The sequence below is a fragment of the Bubalus bubalis genome, chromosome 4 (genome assembly GCF_019923935.1).
Source record: "Bubalus bubalis isolate 160015118507 breed Murrah chromosome 4, NDDB_SH_1, whole genome shotgun sequence".
Lineage (NCBI taxonomy): Eukaryota > Metazoa > Chordata > Mammalia > Artiodactyla > Bovidae > Bubalus > Bubalus bubalis.
In genome coordinates, this window is record NC_059160.1 from 20,857,196 (window position 1) to 20,880,514 (window position 23,319).

At 38.8% G+C, this 23,319-nt stretch overlaps 1 protein-coding gene across 1 annotated transcript; it reads right to left on the reverse strand.

The window, feature by feature from the left end:
- Window positions 1–8,040: 8,040 nt before the first annotated feature.
- Window positions 8,041–23,151, reverse strand: LOC102416320 (killer cell lectin-like receptor 2). The gene is made up of 8 exons (XM_006076414.4): window positions 23,024–23,151; window positions 21,472–21,588; window positions 19,231–19,320; window positions 17,571–17,804; window positions 14,727–14,869; window positions 12,417–12,523; window positions 8,666–8,813; window positions 8,041–8,580 (listed from the first exon to the last, which is right to left on the reverse strand). The coding sequence occupies exons 2-7, from the start codon at window positions 21,584–21,586 to the stop codon at window positions 8,675–8,677; spliced, it is 828 nt and encodes a 275-aa protein (XP_006076476.3). The 5' UTR covers window positions 21,587–21,588; window positions 23,024–23,151; the 3' UTR covers window positions 8,041–8,580; window positions 8,666–8,674.
- Window positions 23,152–23,319: the final 168 nt, after the last annotated feature.

Consider the following 23,319-nt stretch of genomic DNA (forward strand, 5'->3'; position numbering starts at 1 on the left):
TCAATAACCTCAGATATGCAGATGACACCACCCTCATGGCAGAAAGTGAAGAAGAACTAAAGAGCCCCTTGATGAAATTGAAAGAGGAGAGTGAAAAAGTTGGCTTAAAACTCAACATTCAGAAAACTAAGATCATGGCATCCGGTCCCATCACTTCATGGGAAATAGATGAGGAAACAGTGGAAACAGTGAGAGACTTTATTTTGTGGGGCTCCAAAATCACTGTAGATGGTGACTGAAGCCATGAAATTAAAAGACACTTGTTCCTTGGAAGAAAAGCTATGACTAACCTAGACAGCATATTAAAAAGCAGAAACACTACTTTGCCAACAAAGGTCCATCTAGTCAAAGCTATGGCTTTGCCAGTAGTCATGTATGGATGTGAGAGTTGGACTATAAAGAAAGCTGAGCACAGAAGAATTGATGCTTTTGAACTGTGGTGTTGGAGAAGACTCTTGAGAGTCCCATGGACTGCAAGGAGATCCAAGAAGTCCATCCTAAAGGAGATCAATCCTGAATATTCATTGAAAGGAATGATGCTGAAGCTGAAGCTCCAATACTTTGGCCACCTGATGTGAAGAACAGACTCATTGGAAAAGACCCTGATGTTGGGAAAGATTTAAGGTGGGAGGAGAAGGGGACGACAGAGAATGGGATGGGTTGGATGGCATCACCAACTCAATGGACATGATTTTGAGTAATCTCTGGGAGTTGGTGATGGACAGGGAAGCCTGGTGTGCTCCAATCCATGGGTTCACAAAGAGTTGGACATGACTGAGTGACTGCGCTGAACTGAACTGGCCTCTCTCATCACCTAGAGCAAGCAAGCCAAAATATAGTACCTGTGAAGTAAATAATTTTGATTGAAAAATGGAGGGGGGGACATCATACCATATATGAGTAGATAATGAAAGGAAGGCAGGAAGAGAAGAAAGGAGAGAGGGGAAAATCTTCACCATCCTAAATGCCATTAAGAATATCTATGATTCACAAGAAGAGGTCAAAGTATCAACATAAATGGGTATTTGGAAGAAGTGGTCTCAGCCCTCATGGATGACTTTGAGAAGTTCAAGATTTTAGTGGAGGAAGTAATGGCAGATGTGGTGGAAATAGCAAGAGAAGTGGAGCCTGACAATATGGTTGAATCGTTGCAATCTCTCATGATAAAACTTTAAAGGATGAGGAGTTGCTTCTTTAAGATGAGCAAAGAAAGTGGTTTCCTGAAATGGAATCCAATCCTGGTGAAGTTTTGGTGAAAATTATTGAAATGACAATAGAGGATTTAGAATATTACATAAACTTAGTTGATAAAACAGCAGCAGTATTTGAGAGGATTGACTCCAATTTTGAAAAAAAGTTCTACTGTGGGTAAAATGCTTTCTGAAAATATGGCATGCTACAGAGAAATTGTTCCTGAAACGAAGAGTCAGTTGATGTGGCAAACTTCACTTCTGCATCCCTGATGACTCAGCGGTCATCTGCCTGCAATGCAGGACATGAAGGAGATGCGAATTTGATCCCTGATTTAAGAAGATCCCCTGGAGTAGGAAATGGTAACCCACTCCAGTATTCTTGCCTGGAAAATTCCATGGACAGAGGAGCCTGGCAGGCTACAGTCCATGGCATCCCAAAGAGTTGGACTTGACTGAGTACATGTATGTAACACAAGTCTTAGTTTAAGAAATTGTCACAATCACCCCCAAACTTCAGCAACCACCACCCTGGTCAGAAAGCCATAATCAAATATCAAGGCAAGACCCTCCAACAGCAAAAAGATTACAGCTCATTGGAGGCTCATATGATGGCTAGCATATTTTAGCAATGAAGCATTTTCTAAATAAGATATGCACATTGGTTTTAGTTTTTAAACTTTTTTTAATTAATTTTTTTCTGGTATGCACATTGTGTTTGTTTTTTTTAAGACATAATACTATTGCTCACTTAATAGATTACAGGATAATGTAAATGTAACTGTTGTATACACTGGGAAACAAAAAAACAAAAACTGTGTGACTTACTTTATGGCAACATTCACTTTATTGCAATACTGATTTGATTATAGTCGTTGGAACAAACCTGCAACACCTCCAAGGTGTTATTATCCCACAGGATGGTTATAATAAGAAAGTAAGAAAATATATTGTACCAATCAAAGCCCAGCAAGGAAAACAAATCTCTCTGTTTTAAAACAGAGGAAATTTTATTCAAGGTACTGGGCTTCCCTTGTAGCTCAGCTCGTAAAGAATCCACCTGCAATGTGGGAGACCTGGGCTCGATCGCTGGGTTGGGAAGATCCCCAGAGGAGGGAAAGTCTACCCACTCTAGTATTCTGGCCTGGAGAATTCCCTGGACTGTGTAGTCCATAGTCCATGGGATCGCAAAGAGTCGGACACGACTGAGCAACTTTCACTTGCTTACTTACTGATCAAGAAGGTGACAAAGATGCTTAGAACTCAATAAGGACACTCAGAGTTTAGCCATATCCAGAAGCTTCTACTCCCCCCTAAACAAGGGTTACACTTCCAGTGTTTCTTTAGAGCTGAGTTCCCCAAGGTCACATGACCTTGTTTTGTTCATTTGTGAAGCAGTGGGAAGCTCAGTTATGTATCATTTTGTATTTATTTCCCATCCTCCTTCACCTCACTTCCTCTTTCCCTCAGTTTCATTGCCCTATAAAACATTTTTTTTGAGGGGGGTATACTTGCTTTATAATGTTGTGTTAGTTTCTGCTGTACAACAAAGTGAATTAGCCATACGTATACATATGTCCCCTCCCTCCTGAACCTCCTTCTCACGGCCCCACCCCACCTGTCTAGGTCATCCCAGAGCCCCAAGCCGAGCCCTATGCTGTACAGCAGCATTGACTGTTGTTGCTTTTCAGTGGCTAACTCCTGTCAGACTCTTTGTGACCCCATAGACTACAGTACACCAGACTTTCCTGTCCTTCACTATCTCCCAGTTTGCTCAAACTCATGTCCAATGAGTCAGTGATGCCATCCAACCATCCCATCTGATCACTCCCTTCTCCTCCTGCCCTCCATCTTTCCCAGCATTGGGGGATCTTTTCCAGTGAGTCAGCTCTTTGCATTAGGTGGCCAAAGTATTGGACCTTCAGCATCAGCATTGATAGCACTTAAGTTTTGTCTCAGGGTTTGTCTGGTTAAAGACACTGGGAAATGCTGCTTGGCGGTGTTCATTTCCCCACAATAAGAAGCTGAGGAGGGAAGAGCAAAGGATAGGTCTGAACACAAATAGGCCCAAAGGTGTGTATTCTAACCTTGTTGTTCATTGCCATCCTTACATTCATATTTAAATTTTATGTAACAATGTCATGCTTCCATCTAATAAGAGGTTCCTCATTTTTGTAATAGGTCAGGAAGCACAAGATGGAGAAATTATGCAGAGCCTAAACACTTGTAATAAGGGGATGTCCTTCAGGGCAGTCAAGTCCTAGCTCCCTTCTATGCCTAGTTTGGCAGTGGCAGGATTCCTTCATGGGTAGTTGCTGCTGTTGTTCAGTCGCCCAGTCATGTCCGATTCTTTGTGACCCCGTGGACTGCAGCTTGTCAGGCCTCCCAGTCCCTCACCATCTCCTGGAGTTTGCCCAAGTTCATGTTCATTGCATTGGTGATGCCATCCAGCCATCTAATCCTCTGATGCCCTCTTCTCCTTCTGCCCTCAATCTTTCCCAGCATCAGGGATTTTTCAAATGAGTTGGCTCTTCGCATCAGTTGACCAAAACACTGGCGCTTCAGCTTCAGCATCAGTCCTTCCAGTGAATATTCAGGGTTGATCTCCCTTAAGATTGACTTGTTTGATCTTCTTGCAGTCATGGGTAGTTATATAAATACAATAGCCCAGAGATCCTGAGGTAATGGAAGACATAACAAAGATAGTCTAATTAAATAAAGCCTGGCTGTCCAGTAGGACAGGAACAGTTGGGAGGGGTCGTTACACTAGATAAGGGATCCCAACTGATAGGGACAGAATAAAGCAAGAAAGTAAGTGATCAAGCTGTTAATGCCACTCAGGGACTGTCAGTAGAAAAAATATGTGAGACCTCTGTAAGTTAATGATTACTCAAGAAAGCAGGTTTTTGTTATTGTTTAGTCACTAAGTTGTGTGCAATTCTTTTGAGACCCCATGAGCTGTTAGCCCTCGAGGCTCCTCTGTCCATGACATTTCCAAGGCAGTAATACTGGAGTGGGTTGCCATTTTCTTTTCCAGGGCATCTTCCTGACCCAGGGACTGAACTCTGTCTCCTGCATTGGAAGGTGAATTCTTTACCACTGAGTCACCAGACTGGGCAAATTGTGTTTCATTTCAGTTAAGTTTAGTCACTCAGTCATATCCGACTCCTTGTGACACCATAGACTGCAGCACGCCAGGCCTCCCTGTCCATCACCAACTCCCAGAGTTTACTCAAACTCATGTCCATTGAGTCGGTGATGCCATCCAACCATCTCATCCTCTGTCGTCCCCTTCTCCTCCAGCCTTCAATCTTTCCCAGCATGATGTCCTCTGAATTTAAGTTAATATACAGCATTTATCTACTCCTTTCCTGGTTTGGAACCAGTTTGTTGTTCCATCTCCAGTTCTAACTGTTGCTTCTTGACCTACATACAGATTGCTCAGGAGGAAGGTCAGGTGGTCTGGTATTCCCATCTCTTGAAGAATTTTTCACAGTTTGTTGTAATCCATACAGTCAAAGGTTTTGGTGTAGTCAGTAAAGCAGAAGTAGATGTTTTTCTAGAACTTTCTTGCTTTTTCAATGATCCAACGGATGTTGGCAGTTTGATCTCTGGTTCCTCTGCCTTTTCTAAATCCAGCTTGAACATCTGCAAGTTCACGGTTCACATACTGTTGAAGCCTGGCTTGGAGAATTTTGAGCATTACTTTGCTAGCATGTGAGATTAGTGCCATTGTGTGGTAGTTTTAGCATTCTTTGGCATGCCTTTCTCTGGGATTGGAATGAAAACTGACCTTTTCCAGTCCTATGGCCACTGCTGAGTTTTCCAGATTTGCTTGCATATTGAGTGCAACACTTTCACAGCATCATCTTTCAGTATTTGAAATAGCTCAACTGGAATTCCATCACCTCCACCAGCTTTGTTAGTAGTGATGCTTCCTAAGGCCCACTTGACTTCACATTCCAGGAAGTCTGGCTCTAGGTGAGTGAATACATCATCATGGTTATCTGGATCATGAAGATCTTTTTGTAAGCAAAATCATGTTTGCTTAACTACTAAACCAAGCAAGTTTGCTTAGCAACAAAGCCATGCAACAAAAGCACAAGACATGCCCCCAGACTATAAAACAATGGTGGTATGAGACCCAAATCCTGCCCAGCTCAGAAAGCTAATGATCCCTAGGGCATGCTCTGTGCACACATGAACAACAATAATTTATGAACTATCTTGACCATGTAGGGACAAGAAAACTCCCTTGCCCAACGTGGAGGAGGAGCCGATGATGGAAGCCTAAGGACTACTCAAGAAAGACAAGAAAGTTCCTCTCCCCACACCCACTTTGCCTTTTATTATTAAACTGTACCCCACTAAGTTCTCCAGGAATGGCATTTCTCACCCACCCACTTGTAAACCTGACAAGAGTCCTATTCTAATAAATAATTCCTATCTACCACTTTCCTCTCACTGAATTCCTCTCTGTGCTGAGACATAAAGGACTGTGGTACTGACAGGGTAGTAGGCGGGAAGGCCAGGGGTCTCCAAACGGTGCAAATAGGCTGCAAGTGTCAGACATTTTTTATCTCTCCCGTAAGTGGCAGGAAGAAACAAACTAGTGTTACATTTTTTTCCCCTTCTCTGCTGCTGCCGCTGCTAGTCGCTTCAGTCATGTCTGACTCTGTGCGATCCCATAGATGGCAGCCCACCAGGCTCCCATCCCTGGGATTCTCCAGGCAAGAATACTGGAGTGGGTTGCCATTTCCTTCTCCAATGCATGAAAGTGAAAAGTGAAAGTGAAGTCACTCAGTCGTGTCTGACTCTTCGCGACCCCATGGACTACAGCCTACCAGGCTCCTCCATCCATGGGATTTCCCCGGCAAGAGTACTGGAGTGGGTTGCCATTGCCCTCTCTATAGAAATTTAAAAAGAAGTTTCTCTTAAAATGCTGTGTTGCCATAATGACACCTGGTTCCACCTGAGCTTAACTTTTCTCAAACCTTGAGCTAACCAATGCATTTTTCTTACGGAAATGTTTGTCTTAAGCTCTGTTAATGTGCTATGTATTTACCCGAGACTCTGTCTTCAAGTCAGTTCCACCTATAGGCTCAGAACCCTCAGAATCGACTTGACAAACCAGCATGTTATACTGTTGTAGCCACGCGTTCTGGGAAACAAACTCAGGACAGTGCAGATAGTGGAGTGCAATTTATGACACCAGTGGGCCCGAGGCAGAGTCTCCTCTTAACCAAGGACCCCGACCAGTTTTTGTGAAAACCTTATATACCCTAAGTGTACATGCCCAAACCCACTTCCCGAAATTCCCTGAAACTAGTCTGAACAAAAGAAAGATACAATCAAAGTTAATCCATGATTCATATGCCTTAAGCCTAGGTAGTTAACAGTGGACAATTATCAATAGGCCTGTGGTCATACCCCAATAAGCACAATAGAATGTATGATTCTATTCGGTTACACAGATAATTAGGGTATTCTTTTAGGCGACTGAGAGTGCTGGGGCTCTTCCTTCCAGGGGCCTGGTTTTCTTGTTGGTATATCATTTCCATAAATACTGGGCATATAGCTCCAAGTCCACAGTCTGGCCCAAGATGGAGTCCTGGTTTCAAAATAGAGCCTGTTTTGTTTCCTCCTTCAATACATTGTTCTCCTAATCTATGTTAATGAAACTATATATTTGTATTGAAATCTGCCTTTCTTCAAGATTCATGTCAATTGTTTTATGGTCCAAGATGACTCATCCTGGTGCCAATGTTATATCAAAAATGCATGCTGTGGGTGAGGGGCCTGGTGTCATTCTCTGAGTTTTGAGACATTTCCTTTCTTTAATTAGCAGAAGGCAATGGCACCCCACTCCAGTACTCTTGCCTGGAAAATCCCACAGACGGAGGAGCCTGATGGGCTGCAGTCCATGGGGTCGCTAAGAGTCGGACACGACTGAGCGACTTCACTTTCACTTTTCACTTTTATGCATTGGAGAAGGAAATGGCAACCCACTCCAGTGTTCTTGCCTGGAGAATCCCAGGGATGGGGGAGCCTGGTGGGCTGCCATCTATGGGGTCGCACAGAGTCAGACACGACTGAAGGGACTTAGCAGCAGTAGCAGCAGCAGTAGCTATATAACACCCGGCTAAAGACTAGCAGTGAGGCATTCTTTCTGTCCTCTTCTGATGTCTATGTCAGAAGTTTTCTCTATGTCTTTTATACCTTAATAAAACTTTATTACACAAAAGCTCTGAGTGATCAAGCCTTGTCTCTGGCTCTGGATTGAATTCTCCTCCAGAGGCCAAGAATCCCGGCATCTTTCGCGGTTCAGCAACAATCTTTCAGTACCAGAGCTCTTCTAGCCACCATCACGACACCAGTCAGCTGCACAACTAGTTGAGGCATTAGCTTCATGAGAAAAATGAGTGGGAGGAATAGAAAGTGATAAATTCAACTATGGCTTCATAACCTATTACAGAGACAAGGGTATTGGTAGCTATTTTTTACAGCTCTCTTTATAGCTATATTTCTATAGTTATATGATAAGAAATTATGTCTTTTTTCTTCTTCCTTTTCCACTACCACTTTGTATAAAAAGTGATGGCAGAATTCATCATTGTAACACTGTGTTTCGAATTATGAAGGGCCACATCTAGAGCTGATGAAAAAGACAATGTATCAACTGGAAGTCTGCTATTGGCTGTTCAATCACTCAGTCATGTCCAACTCTTTGCTACCCCATGGACTGCAGCACACCAGACTTCTCTCCTAGTACTGTAGCAGCGCTAAATTTCCTGATTTTGACAATTGTTCTATGGTTATAGAGGACAAAATCCTTGTTCTCGTGAAATATTTAGACAAAAGGGCATAACGTCCTAAATTTATTATCAAATGAATCAGCAAGGAAAGAGACAGAGAGGAAGAAACTATAAAAATGCATATACAGTAAAATTTAAACAAATGGTAACCATGGGTAAAGGTTACATGATAGTTCCTTGTACTACTGTTTCAACTATTCAGTAAGTTTGAAATTACAGCAAAATTATTTTTAATGAGAGGTAAGTACTAGATGGGGTGGGAAGGAGGATAAGTACTTTTCAGTTATTAATTATGATCTCTCAAAGCCAGAGTCTATTGAAATGATTTATCCTATTAATAAGGAAAAAACTCAAGCTATTTATCAAAGTTGTCTAATTGATTCTAGGGGTGTTTCAGGAAAAGAGAGAGCAATTCCTCAAGGCCATTCAAAGAAAAGGGGTAATTGCTTTCCAAAGACAAAATGATTCTCTCTTCCCCAAAAAGACACATGGCATCTGATGTCTTCGATCACAGTCCAAAAGAGCATTTTCTCTTCCTCTTCCATCTCATCTCTGTTTCTACAGTGAACTAAGTCCTGCAGTCAAAAACATTAATTTATAGTTAACCACAAATTACTATAGAAAACCAACAACAAAAAAATTTACAAAATTCCATTTCACCTTTTCTTCTTAGTGTTTATTGAAGCAATCAATTCTCTTCTTGCAGATACAATTATAGGTTTTATCGCAATCAATAGTTTCTATTCTTGTTGAGGTTAAAAATGCACATTCATATTTCCCAAAATGATGATCCATTATTGTCAAATTACTGTAAGACAGAAAACATACATGGTCAACTGTTTAATTCTGCAGCTTACAACAATATAAATCATATTTTTAAATCTATTTTCTAAATATCTGGCCTATGGAAATATTAATAATAAGTTCATCACTAAAAGATTTTTGGGACTTCCATAATGGTCCAGTGACTAAGATTCCATACTCCCAATGCAATGGGGCTGGGTTTGATCCTTGGTCAGGAAACTAGATCCCACATGCCAACAAGCCACAACTAAGAATTTACATGCAACAATGAAAGATCCTGTATATTTGAAACTAAGCATCGGCTCAGCCAAATAAATAAATAAACTAAAAGATTTTCTATTGCTCTTTTCCCATTAAATAGAATAACATCTTCTTGATCACATCTATAACCTCACATGTTTCACACTGGGAATTTTTGATCAGAGAGCAATATTGCTAGTTGGGATCATGACATAGTAACCTGCTTTCTTGTGTTAATTTTTTCAATTAAAATGAGATATTTAAAAGTAGAGGAACTGAATTTCTATGATACAGGTAACAAGGGTGCATGCAAATATAATTTAAGAAGAAAAAGTAGAATCAGAATATAGGCAGAGATGAAGTTGTTGAATGGATGTTTTATATCTTTTCTTTCCCTCTCTCCCAGTTAGCTATGGGGCTGTTACCCCCAGAGCTAATAGTTACTAACTAAAACATTAAAATTTCACTGAAAAAATATCTAAAACAAGATCTGTATTTCAGCAAAGTGGTAGATTAGGGGAGAACTATCTTCCTGTTGAAAAGAGTTTAAAATACTGAAAAAAAATTTTTAAACCTCTTGAGTAAGTTCATGGACTGGCAATAGGCAGATTCATGCTCAGACTATGAGGGTTAAGCAACGATGGAAACCCAGAAGGGTAAGTGAAGCACTGAAACCAGTCTTTCCCTTAGATGTAGCAGACTAAAGAACGAATTCTGCCCAAGATGAAAATTCTATTGGGTTGGTCAAAAAAGTTCATAACATCTTACAGAATAACCCAAACTTTGTGGCCAACTCAATGCATAGAAAACAAGCTACCAAAAGGGTTGAGACAAAAGTGATATATTTCCAATACAAACTACCTTAGAACTGTCTCGAACCTTGAATTTAAGCAGAAAAGAAAAGGAATAATCCCACCTAACAATCCAAAATCACAAACCACACCTCATGCAATCTGCATTTGCTATATTACCTAGGTGAAACTCCAGTACTTTGGCCACCTCATGCGAAGAGTTGACTCATTGGAAGACTCTGATGCTGGGAAGGATTGGGGGCAAGAGGAGAAGGGGACGACAGAGGATGAGATGGCTGGATGGCATCACTGACTCGATGGACATGAGTCTCAGTGAACTCCGGGAGTTGGTGATGGACAGGGAGGCCTGGCATGCTACAATTCATGGGGTCGCAAAGAGTCGGACACGACTGAGTGACTGATCTGATCTGATCTGATATTACCTAGGAATACTTGAATATGCTATAGGTAAAAAGAGAAACAACTAAGGAAGATAAATAAAACTAAATAGCTTGTGAAGCACAAGCAGAAAGTACCAGATGTGTTAAGTAAGTTAGTAACTTATGTGATTTGTTAGATATAGTAAGCAGAGGGCTTCTCTTAGCAGTAAAGAACCCACCTGCCAATGGAGATATAGGTTCAATCACTGGGTTGGGAAGATCCCCTGGAGAAGGAAATGGCAACCCACTCCAGTATTCTGACCTGGAAACTTCCATAGACAGAGAAATCTGGTGGGCTACAGTCCAAGGGTTGGACACAACTGAGCAACTGAGCACAAAGACAAAGAGTAAGTAGAACTTATGTGTGCTGAACACAGGAAAGGAAGAAAGAATCAAGCAGACATAAACTATCATACATAAAATATACATGATGAAATAGACACTCTACATTCAGTTTTAAGTTTGTCACCCATGGGTGACACTCATTCAGGCCCCCTGCCTGAGGAACTCCAATAGAATCCATAGCTGCCCCTCAGGTTAATTGCAAAGCTGCAGCTCTTACCAGGCATGCTTGCTCCTGTATCCACCCAGTAGAAAAAAGGTATGTGCTGGCCACAAGAACCTTCTGTCTGTTGGCCCCTTACTAAAAATCTCAAGTCTGGCCCTTCCATCATTATCAGGGAAGTGTGATACCACAGAGCTAGGTCAGATGACGAGTGTGTAACTTAGGATCCAGGTCATCTTTTCACACACTTGCCCCTTCTCCTAACTGTGACAACCTATCCCATTCCATCCAAGTGTGATAGGCTATCCCATCTCTTTCCCCTTGCATAGTGCTATGTGTTTAACATGGATTTGATTAATTATGCAATGTGAACATCTTATTTTGGCCCTGAAAGTGTTCACCTGAAACTGTACTCACAGACTATGATTACATTAAGGTTGTTTCCTGAATGACATCTCTTGTAGGTTTGCAGCCCAGAATCACACTACTTGCAGAGCCCAAATTTAGAATTAAAAACTGCTCAGATTCACAATGCCCCAAGACAGCCAACAAAGGCAAATTTTTTCCTTGAGGAAGCCACATTCATCTCAATCCTCAAATAATTTCCAGAGGCTCAAAAAAAAAAAAAAATCACTAACCACTACAAAGAAAATGACATCATGAACAAAAGACATGATAGGTTGGACCCACAAAACTTCAAATATTAAAACGATCAGATACCAAATATAAATTGAGGATGATAAATATCTTTCAAGAAATCAATAAATTCAAGACAGTTTGAAATCATGAGTAACTAGCAAGCAGATTTGAAGATATAAGAGAACTCTTAGACATAAAAAATGTAACAGTTCAGATTTTTTTTAAAAAATCATTGAATAGCAGATTATAACTAAATGTAAACGCAAGAGTTCACAAAGTACTGCACTTAATAGAAGGACTACAGAGAGGATGTGGGTGTGTATATGTGTATACGCATGCATGTGTGTATGTTTATATTCACATTTATGTTTGTTTCTAATTAATGTAAACTACTAATACAAAGGCTTCCCCATGGCTCAATGGTAAAGAATCTGCATGCAAAGCAGGAGATGCAGGAGACACGGATTCAATCCCTGGGTTGGGAAGATCCCCTGGAGAAAGGAATGGCAACCCACTCCAGTATTCTTGCTTGGGAAATCCCATGGACAGAGGAGCTAGGTGGGCTACAGTCCCTGGGGCCGCAAAAGTCAGACAGGACTTAGTGACTAAACCATTGCACCACCACTAATACAAAGGAGTTTCAAGTGAATTTTGAGGATACTCAAAATACTTATTTGCGGTTGTGGAAGGGATCACTATGGCTAATTCAGAATGGTTCAATCACCTTACCTAATGATTCTGTCTTAGTCTGGGGTCCTCATAACACATGCTTCTGAACATCTGTTTAGCATCATAATTTTATATTAATAACTCTGTATGATGCTTCTCTTCCTTTTTAACTATACTTCCTGAAACACTTTTTAAATCATTCTCCTTCTTCTTACTAATGACTTCTACCTGAAAATGAGTTGAGCTACATGAAGATTCTTTTTAGAAACAGTCATTCCAACCCAACGCCAATATTAGAGTTTGAATGCATCCTGGAAACTTACAGTCTAGAAGGTATGCCATTGTCAATCCATTTCCACCTATTTTCCATTTTGCTAAATGATAATCCAATCCAGTAGGAATTTTGACAAGTCTGGGGTTGAAGGAGGTTCTATAAAGGAAGCAAAACATATCATGGGACTACATTACCATCTGGTAAATGAATGAAAATAAAGTCAGGTAAAAGATCCAGCTGTTTCTACTACCAGTGGTCTGATAATTTCTACATGATCCTTCATTCCTCCTTCCTCAAAGACCCTCTCTTCCTTCAACCCCTGTATTTTCATTTTCCAAATTAATTTTCATCTAATAGTTTATTTCTGTTACAAATGGCTGCCAGTCTAATAGGTTATTTAAAATGTGGAAAAGTTTAAATCTAAATATCTAACAATAGAAGAGTTGTTAAATAATACATGACATTTTATGAAACCATTCAAAGTCATGCTCCAGAGAAAACTTAAGGGTTAAGAAAAATAATCATTACATATTTCAAGTGAAAGAAGAAATCTTTTAAACAAATTATTAAAATAACAAATGTTTGTGGGGATGTGGGCATTAGAGCCTTCAACTTCATAAAAAAAAAAAAAGACTTGCTGTAATTCAGTAGTTGGAAGGGGTAGAGGGAAACAGGACCATATTTGGAAATATTTACTATGAACCCAAATGTAATATATCAAAGTGATATAGTACATAATGTATGGTCAAATGACTGAATATATTTCTAAACATAATTTTAATTATTTTAGTGCAACAAACATAAAAAATTATTTTATGACTTGACATCATAATTCTTTCATGTTATGATTTAAAATATCTGCTAGATTTGCATAGAAATTTTGTTTTATTTTTCTAGATAAAAGTAGAGATTTCAGACTGATAGTTGCAACCGTTTCTTTATAAAAACACATTTTGTGTGTGTGGATAGTTTTTATTTGCAATAAATTTAAAAGATAAATGCAATATTATTGTCACTGTATTTTCTCTTTTTACAATTCTTTTGAGAGATACACATATTGATATAATATATACAAATATTGATCAAGTAAATGCTACCTACATGTGTGCATGCTCAGTTACTCAGTTGTGTCTGACTCTTGAGACCCCAGACTGTAGCCTGCCAGACTCCTCTGTCCATGGGATTATCCTGGCAAGAATACTGGAGTGGGTTGCCATTACCTCCTCCAGAACGTTGCCTACAGATGCAATGAAAATTACCATAAAGCTAATTTGTAAAACTACCACCACTTTTATGTTTCTCATTCTTATCTATATTTTGCAGGTGGGAAAACTGAGGCCCAGAGCAGTTAAGTACTTTGCCTAGGGTCACCCAGCTCCTAAGCAGCAGAACTGAATTCAGTACCAGGCGGTCTGGCTCCTGGATTCCTAATAGTAACTACTAAACTACACTGCCTTTGGGTTTTCGGTTACCACCTTATATGAAAAAAATAACTGTTGGCTCCAGGCTGCCATTTACCAAAGGGTTAAGACTTCCCTGGTGGCTCAGATGGTAAAGCATCTGCCTACAATGCGGGAGACCCAGCTTCGAGTCCTGGGTTGGGAAGATACCCTGGAGAAGGAAATGGCAATCCACTCCAGTACTATTGCCTGGAAAATCCCATGGACAGAGAAGCCTGGTAGGCTACAGTCTGTGGGGTCGCAAAGAGTCGGACATGACTGAGCAACTACACTTCACTAAGAACTTCATCAAAGGAAAGGTATGCTTTTTTTTCAGAGTCCTAAGTAAAGGAGATGATTGCAAAGACCCAAATTGCATCTTAAGGGGGTTTCCATTTTGGAAATAATCGTGCTCATCTTGATAGATAATATGTATTGAATGCTTATAAAATAGCAAGATCATATTCTTATTAGTAGGCAAGTTCTTCTGCTCACTAAATTTTTGTCTTTTTTATGGAAAACAAGAAGGTATTTCAGAATAGCATTCACCAAGAGGGGAATATTTACTAGGGATTGTGATGAATGCCACACTTAGCTCATCAGTTTGGATCTCCAAGAAGCAACTGCCACTCCTATCCTCAAGGAGGCTCTCTGTGATACAGTCTTCATGTTCTTCAGTTCTTAATTTTAAGTAATTAGTTTAACAGAAGGAAAGACCAAAGATATTTCACTAGGAAAATCTGTTTGATTTTTTTTTTTTGAGACTCTTAACTATACAATTTTTGTTCACTTGACAGTCATGACACAAGGAATAACTGAAGGTTCCTCTTTCTAAACTCCCCCATTTTCTCAGTATCTTGGGCCCAAAGGTGAGAGACAGAGGCCTAGAGGATAAAAGTACATATAACAATCCATGATACCAGTTCTTTTGCATCATCTATCTTCAAAAGACATGAATTGTGACTTTGGCAAGTCTGGTAACATCCCATCCAGTTATTAGTTTCAGCAGTAAAGTAGTAACAGTTTACTCCCCAGCACCACCAGGAGACTTCCTTGAGTTTGCCTATAATACATAAGGTGAAGCATTAAACATCTTTTCATCCGGTATTTTGTTAAGCAGAGGAAGATATTTATTATGAAAAATCTTAACAGCTATCAATAATGATAATGTGAATTTCATCAGAAGTCTGGAATGCCAAGAGAACTCTGCATTCCCATAGTCTTTGCAGCACTATTCACAATAGTCTAGAAATGGAATGTCCATTGATGGATGAAGAAAATGTGATCTAGTCTAAAGGGAATATTAATTTTCCAGCACTGGGCTTCTGAGATATGAAAACAGAGATAGAGAACAATTGAGAAGCACATTCTTGATTAACCAAAGGTGACTACTTTTACAGAATCAACATTGTTTTTATTGCCCTGTATCAAGAAACATAACAATTAACAATGCCATGTTTACTTTTTTGTCTATTGCCAAAACTAAATATAGAGTTCATACATATAAAAAATAAAGGGAATATTACTCAGCCTTAAGAATGAAATCTTGCCATCAGTAACTGCATGGATGAAACCAGGATAATTATGCTAAGTGAAATAAGCCAATGACAAAGGGCAAATATTGCATGATTCCACTCGTATGAGATATAAAAAGTAGTCAGACAGAAAGTAGAAAAGGGGTAGCTGGGGGAGGGGAAAGGGCTGTTGTTTCATGGGTACACAGTTTCAGTTACTCAAGGTGAACAAATTCTAGAGATCTGCTGTACAACAGGGTGCCTGCAGCTAATAATGAACCAAACACTTAAAAACTTGTTAAAAGGGCAGACCTCATGCTAAGTGTTCTTACCACAGAGCAGAAAGGGACATAAGAAAACTTTTGAAGGTGATAGATACGCCTATTACCCTAACTGTGGATGTTTTTACCCATATATACATATGTCCCAACTCATCAAGTTGCATACATTAGTTATATGTAGCTTTTTGCATATTAATAATACCTCAGAAAAGCTGTTTTTATAATAATAAAATTAACTTTATAAATGTTTAGAGATTCTGAAATGCCTTCTAAAGAAAATTAAAATTATTCTTTGGAAATTTTTCTTGTCCTCATTGCTTAAAATATACCAAATCAAAATATTATTCATCCCTCAAAGTACGTTTATGATTATTTATAGAAGATAAAACTAACAGTCTAATAAAGAAAACATTTAAATTGTTACAAATGCAATGCAATAATATACAACATTAAAAAACATGTTTGTGAGGAGTATTTAAAACTATGGAAGAGGCTTCCCTGGTGGCTCAGGGGTAAAGAATTTGCCTGGAAATGCGGGAGATCCAGGCTCAAGCCCTAATCTGGGAAGATCCCACATTCCATGGAGCAACTAAGCCCATGTGCCATGACTATCAAGCCTGTGCTCCAGAGCCTGGGAGCCGCAACTATTGAGCCCCTGTGCCGTGACTACTGAAGCCAGTGTGCCCTAGAGCACATGCTCCACACCAAGAGAAGGCTCCACAATGAGAAGTCTACATACTGCAACTAGAGAGTAGCCCCGACTCGTCACAACTAGTGAAAAGCCCGTGCAGCAACAAAACCCAGCACAGCCAAAAGTAAACAATTTAAAAAAAAAAAGGCTACGGAAAAATGGCCACAGAAGGGGAAAAAAACAAGATGTGAACTTTTCTACAGCATGAAATCTAAATTTTTTATAGGTAGTAAAAAAATAAAACAAAAGAAACAAAAAAATAAAATATTATTAATTCTTCAGCAATAGAAACAGTACATTTCTACTAACAACCATACCTAAATAATATGAAATATGCAAAATCTCTTTGTATAATAAACACTAAACAAAATATTTAGAAGTTCATTAATCGGGCCGATTCATTCCATCATTATGCATAACAGAGTTTATTATTGTATGAGATTTAATATTATTTCTTAGATGTTTTGAATAGTATCATCACACAGTGTTACACAAACATCAACACTCTGGCAAGTTTTGTAGACGTATTAGAAGGAATACGCGTGTGCATCCTCAGTCACTTCAGTCTTGTCTGACTCTCTGCGATCCTACGGACTGTAGCCTGCCAAGATCCTCAGTCCATGGGATTCTCTAGGCAAGAATACTGGAGTGTGTTGTCATGCCCTCCTCCAGGGAATCTTCCCTACCCAGGGATTGAACCCATGTCTCCTGCATCACCTGCATTGCAGGCAGGTTCTTTACCGCTGAGCCGCCAGGGAAGCCCCCTGGAGGGAGTACATATTGATCATAAAATAGATCAAATATCTGAAGTCAGTGCAGAATGGAAACACAAACACACAGTTATCTTTATGACAGCATACAAATAAAATGACTTGCATTTATTTTAGCCTAAATGTATTTTTACTGATAGTTTCCATATTTCATGTCAGCAACAAAGTTGAAGCGTCTACTTTGCCTGCAGGTCCAAATCAATCCAAATTTTCAGGGGCCCTGATATAATACTATTTCACCTTCTGGGAGCATAAGAAGGCAAGAACCGAAATTGAGTTTGAGAAGTATAAGACTATTCATCCAAACATGATTCCTGGCATCTCAATCCTGTATTTGAGATAAGCAAACTCAAATAACCACTCTACATCTAAGAAGCACAAATTAAAAGTTGTCTATCAGACCTGGATCCTAACACATAACATAAGCCTGTATTAAGCCTCAAAACTTTTGGAGGAGAAATAAGTAATGGAAAATTGTGCAATCTTAAATTCAAGATTTCCTCAATACCTGTATTTGGCAAAGATTCTGAAGACTTTTCGTGATAGCACCCCTTCTTTTCTGTAAAGACCAAGTCCAATCCTTTTATTTGCTGAAGAGTTTCATTTAGTCTATCACATTCTGAAGTCTTCTTTGTCAAAAGCTGCTTCTTTAAGTAGTTGTCGTTTTGCATAACATCATACTTCTTACTGAGGTTCCGTAGAGTTTCCTCCTGTTGATGTTTTTCTTGAATATACTGGAAAACTAAAATTAACAGCATAGATATAATTTTTAAAGTACTGATAAAGCTTCACTGTTGAAATTAGGACAGGAGAAAAGAAATCCCACTTTGACAACCAACCTATTTCATTCCTTTAATTATTAATTTTACATTTAGAAAGTAACACCTCTACAATGTGACGATATAAATTGAAACACCAGATTTCTCACTATGGGCCACCTAAGTGTAGAATAAATAAGTCATGATTTCTAAATAAAATTATGATGGTACCATCTAAGCATTCAGTTCAATTTCTTTGTAAGTTAGTGTGTCGTCTACAAATAGGTACCAAAGGAGAAACTGACCAACACTTAGCAACACATAAAAGTCTACACTAAACAGCATGAAGAAATTGCACTAATATCATTGGAATATACAGAATATCCATAAGAAAAAAGAGAGGAAGACCCAAATACATAGTTTTATCTGAGTGTAAGATATTAGTACTTTTCCCCAAAGATGTCAAGGAACTCAAATGAAAGCTAAAGGGCACATTCAATATCATCTAACATCCATGCATAGACTCACTCATTTTACTAAATCATTTCCTTATTATAGATTTTTAAAAAATTAAGAGAAAGTCATAATTCACTTTCAAACAGTTGTTTCTCAAAGAATTTGTATCTGAGATTCAAAGTGGTATAAATTTAGAAGGCGGAATATTACAATAGTTCCCCCTTAACCTTGGTTTTGCTTTCTGCAGTTTGAGTTACCCCATCAACCACAACCTGAAAATATTAAATGGAAAATTCTATAAATAAGTAATTCATAAGTTTTAAATTGCACGCAGTTCCGCATAGTGTGATGGAAACTCGCGCCATCCCTCTTGTGTTCCCCAGGAGGGGGAATCATTCCTTTGTCGAGCGTATCCCACTCTCATCAGTCACTTGGTAGCCTTCATCAGATGGCTGTCGGGGTATGCAGTGCTTGTATTCAACCCTTATTTCACTTAATAATGGTCTGAAATCACAACAGTAGTGATGCTCGCAATTCAGATATTCTCTTACTGTGCTTAAACTATAAATTAAACTTTATCGTAGGTGTGTATGAATAGGAAAAAACCATAGTATGTACAGGGTTCAGTGCTATCTGTGATTTCAGGCACCACTGGGGGTCTGAGATGGTATCCCCCATGGAAAAGGGGGTCTTCTGTGCTAAGTCCTATATCAGAAAGAATGTTAACATGCCTTATACAGAACGAGACAGCTCATTACAGCTTCAGAGATACAGGAATAGATAAACAAAATGAAAATCACACTGTGATTTTATCTGGGGAAAAAATCACTAAGAAAGAACTCCCTGGAACATTCTCTGATTATAGCCATGGAACAATGGATAGAGCATGGTTGGTACCTACACAATGAGTGGTTATTTCTAGCACTCAGACTTGGATGTATTTCAGTTACTTACTCTTTATACCCAGCACGGTGACTGTCATCAAGAGAAGTAAACAGAGGATCCCAAGAGTCACTGCAATGCCATGCCAGGGCACTGAAGACTCTAAATAAGGAAGAAAGTGATCATTGAGGACAGAGCCCGACCCACTACTCATCTCAACCTGGACACCATTTGAAACATAGAAACAATCTTCTCTAAAAATTTTCAGAAACTACCCTGGTTGGTCCAGTGCTTTAGAATCTGCCTTGCAATGCAGGCGATACCAGTTCAATCCCTGGTCCAGGAAGATTCCACATGCTGCGGGGCAATTAATCCCATGCACCACAACTACGGAGCCTGTGTGCTACAACTTCTGAAGCCCTTGCGCCCTAGAACCTCTGTGTGTATGTGTGTGTGTGTGTGTGTGTGTGTGTGTGTGTGTGCGTGTCAGTAGTCTGACTCTTTGCAATCCCAGGGACTGTAGCCCACCAGGCTCCTCTGTCCATGGGATTTCTCAGACAAGAGTTCTGGAGTGGGTTGCCATTTCCTGGTCCAGGGGATTTTCCCAACTCAAGGATCAAACCCTGCATTGGTAGGAGAATTCTTTACCACTGTGCCACCTGGTAAGCCCCTGTGCTCTTCAGCAAAAGAAGCTTCCACAATGAAAAGCCAGCGCACGGCAACAGAGAGTAGCCCCTGCTCACTGCAACTAGAGAAAGTCCAAAAGCAGCAACCCAAGACCAGCACAGGCAAAAATAAGATACATAAAATTTAAAAAAATGTTTTACAGAAATCCATGATACAAACTGTTTTTAATTTGCCATCTAGTAATTATAGTTTTAAAGTCTCAGGGTTTTTTTACTTACATTCACCCATTGCAGAAATTGTACACCACAAAAAGAATATTGGAGGATTTTTAAAATGCTTCTGTTAGAAAAGCACAGAAGCACAGAAAGGTATGTGTGTGTGTGCATCCCTTAGAAAAGCACAGAGAGGTGTGTGTATGTCGGGGCGGGGGTGGGGGGCTGCTGTTCAATCATGTATGACTCTTTGCAACCCTATGGACTGTAGCCTGCCAGGCTCCTCTGTCCACAAAAGCACAGATGGCAATAAACACAATACTCATTTATGAGAATCCACAATGACAGGCATATTTCTGTGATCACAACTAATCATGAAGAAGAAGGAAAAAGCAGGCAATATTCATGAGAAATTGGTAGCCAAGAGTGAGTATTCTGAAGCTGCAAATGTTACTGGGCTCCATCTCTTAAAGAACTTTCTAGAAATCAATTTTTCTCCATTTATCTTCAAAATTTTTTTTCTCTAGCAATGCTCTATTTATTCTCCTACTTTCAAGATCCTCTCTCTCTCTCTCTCTCTGTGTATATATATATATATATATATATATATATATATATCCAAAATTTGTATCTCTGATGGATACTACATTAAATCAGTAAGTCATTTTCAGTTTAGAGTTTGTGACACTGTTCGAAGGTACAGAGAGAGAATGGAAAAGTTAGAATGCCCTTTTGAACATTTTTGTTTCTTCATTGCCATTAAGGTTTGGTAAATATTTAAGACACCAAAATACCTTTTGTCTGAATAAAAACACTGCTTCTAATACGTATTTCTCATGTCTTCACATTCTGTAAGACATTTGTCTAGGAATTGCAATGTTTTCTTGAGACTCCAGTCTGTCTCTTACTTTGGAAGCCCTCACAAGGGACTTCCCTGGCCCACCAGTGGTTAGGACTCCGTACTTCCAATGCAGGGGGTGCAGATTCGATTAGTTGGGGAACTAAAAAAGAGTCCTTGTGAATTTCTCTTGACCAAATTTGAATAAAAACACACTATTACCTTCTCAAGCTTAAAAGAATGCATTAATTTCTACATTCTCACAACTTTTTTTAAAAGATCATTAAAGACCATTATGGTTTCTTATTATCAACTAAACACCTAGAATATGGATAGAACTTTTTATTTCTAACGTCAAAAGTCTGACAGTCTGTAAGAGGGCTTCCCCTGGTGGCTCAGCGGTAAAGAATCCGCCGGCAGTGCAGGAGCCACAGGAGATACAGGTTCAATCCCTGGTTTGGGAAGATCCCCTGGAGGAGAAAATGGCAACTCACTCTGGTATTCTTCCCTGGGAAATGCCATGGACAGAGGAGCCTGATGGGCTACAGTCCATGGGGTCACAGAGAGTTGGACACGACTGAAGTGACTTAGCAAGCACACAAGAGTCAGGTGAGTCTAGATGTCTGAAATGTGTACCTTTTTCCTCAGTCTCGTCAGGTCTTTGAGTACCATCAGGTCTTAATCTGTTTTGTGACTCTGAAGGTGATTGAAGAAATCTCAGGGTGGAATAAGTCACTTCTTGATCACTCATCTCTAGAGTAAACAAATATATGTTTTGCATTAAAACTTTCAACTGAATGATTTCATTCCAAAGAAAAATTAAAATGTCAGTTTGTAAAATATACTAGGATTAAGAAGATTATGCGTGTGCACGCATGTGGATGTGTGCTCAGTAATTCCTTCAAGGGCCTAAAGTATGTAGACTGAGCCTGATTTATATAAGAAATGAGAAACTTTCAATATTTTTGCTAAAGTCATTTATACTCTTAGTAACTATAGACATATTATTAGAAAATATGGGAAGAATTTTTTTTAATTTACTGATAGATTAAATAGGCTGGGTCCTATTCCATTTAGCTCAAAATGTTCATATACAAAAACATACATATACAAGTGTTAGGCAAAGTGATACCATCACAAATTACTGAGATACTTTTAAAACTATTAATTCAAAAAACAAAAATTTTTTTTTGAGATTTTGAAAAACATAAATATCTTGGCTTGAAAAGTATATGTATATACATATACATATATATTATGTATTCAGATCTACATTATTGATAGTAAAATGTTCTTAGAAGGATTGGAATATCAGTTTGTGATAATTATTTCTTGACCTGAGTAGATAAATATACTGTGTTGTTCTTTTCAATGATAACATGACTCTACCAAAGTATGTCCCATATACTATCTGCAAAAGAAAATTATTGGGGGTTAACACTGCACATTGGTTAACATTTCAGATTCCAGTGCCTCGGGGGAAATGTGCCAAATAAAAATCTCTTACATTAGACCCCAGACACGTGGATTTTTAATCCCAAACGATTCTGTGCATATTAAACTTAAAGAAATAATCTTCTAGCTGCCAGAGAAGCCTATGTGAAAATAAAATTTGTTAACAGGCAGTCTTTAGTTAATACCCATAAAGGACTCTATCAGTTGATATCAATATAAAAAGAAACTTTAAACTGTAGATATTTATGACGTACCTTGTTTTAAATCAGTGTGAAAAGATGCTAATAAACAGTAAAAATGGAAAACAAATAGCACATGTAACTATATTCTTTAATTCTTTTCCTTAGTATCTAAACTTGATTACTCACATGAACACTTCAAGATTGATAAGACAATATGTAAATCATTAGACCTAAATAAAAAGTTATTGACCCCCCAAATCCCTTTTTATTTTGATAATACAAAGCAAAAAATCATAACCAATTTTTTTAAAAGAAAATAATTTTCCATAAATGCTGAACTACAGTTTTCATCTCCATAGAGTGAATGCAGTTCTAATCCAATCGATTTTTTAAAAACATGCTTTCCTATCCCTCCTATATTCATGCCAAGTCATTTATAATAAACTATCATATTCCAAGAATCTTTTTTCTCTAAACTCTTTTGTTTTAAATAAGTAGGACTAATAGATACTCAGCTACAAAGATCTGAGACAATAAAAAGCGAACGTTACCTGTGTCTGTGCCGTTCAGTGATGCAGATGGAAAAAACTGACCAGAACAAGGTGAGAGAAGTTGGCCTTTACAATCCCCGATTCCTCGGGTGCAAGAGAGGCTGTAAAATGGAGGCGGACATGAATTGTCTTTGAATCATGCTCTAACTCAAAACTTTCTGCCCCTCCTCTTGACCAAAGTGATGAAAGGAAATTGTATGACAAAAGCTGATGTTGACGAGAAAGGAAAATGGTCATGAATATATCTTCTTCCATTTCAACTAACCAACCACTTTGGTGCATTCAAAATCTACATT

What these genes read in the sequence shown, in the direction of transcription:
- LOC102416320 (XM_006076414.4), bottom strand. Translation starts at nt 21,586, where the DNA reads ATGAGTGATCAAGAAGTGACTTATTCCACCCTGAGATTTCTTCAATCA. An exon ending in CACCGTGCTGGGTATAAAGA is followed by an intron (nt 17,805 to 19,230) that starts GTAAGTAACTGA and finishes TGTTAATTTTAG; the next exon opens with TTTTCCAGTATATTCAAGAA. An exon ending in TAGATGATGCAAAAGAACTG is followed by an intron (nt 12,524 to 14,726) that starts GTATCATGGATT and finishes CTTCCTTTATAG; the next exon opens with AACCTCCTTCAACCCCAGAC.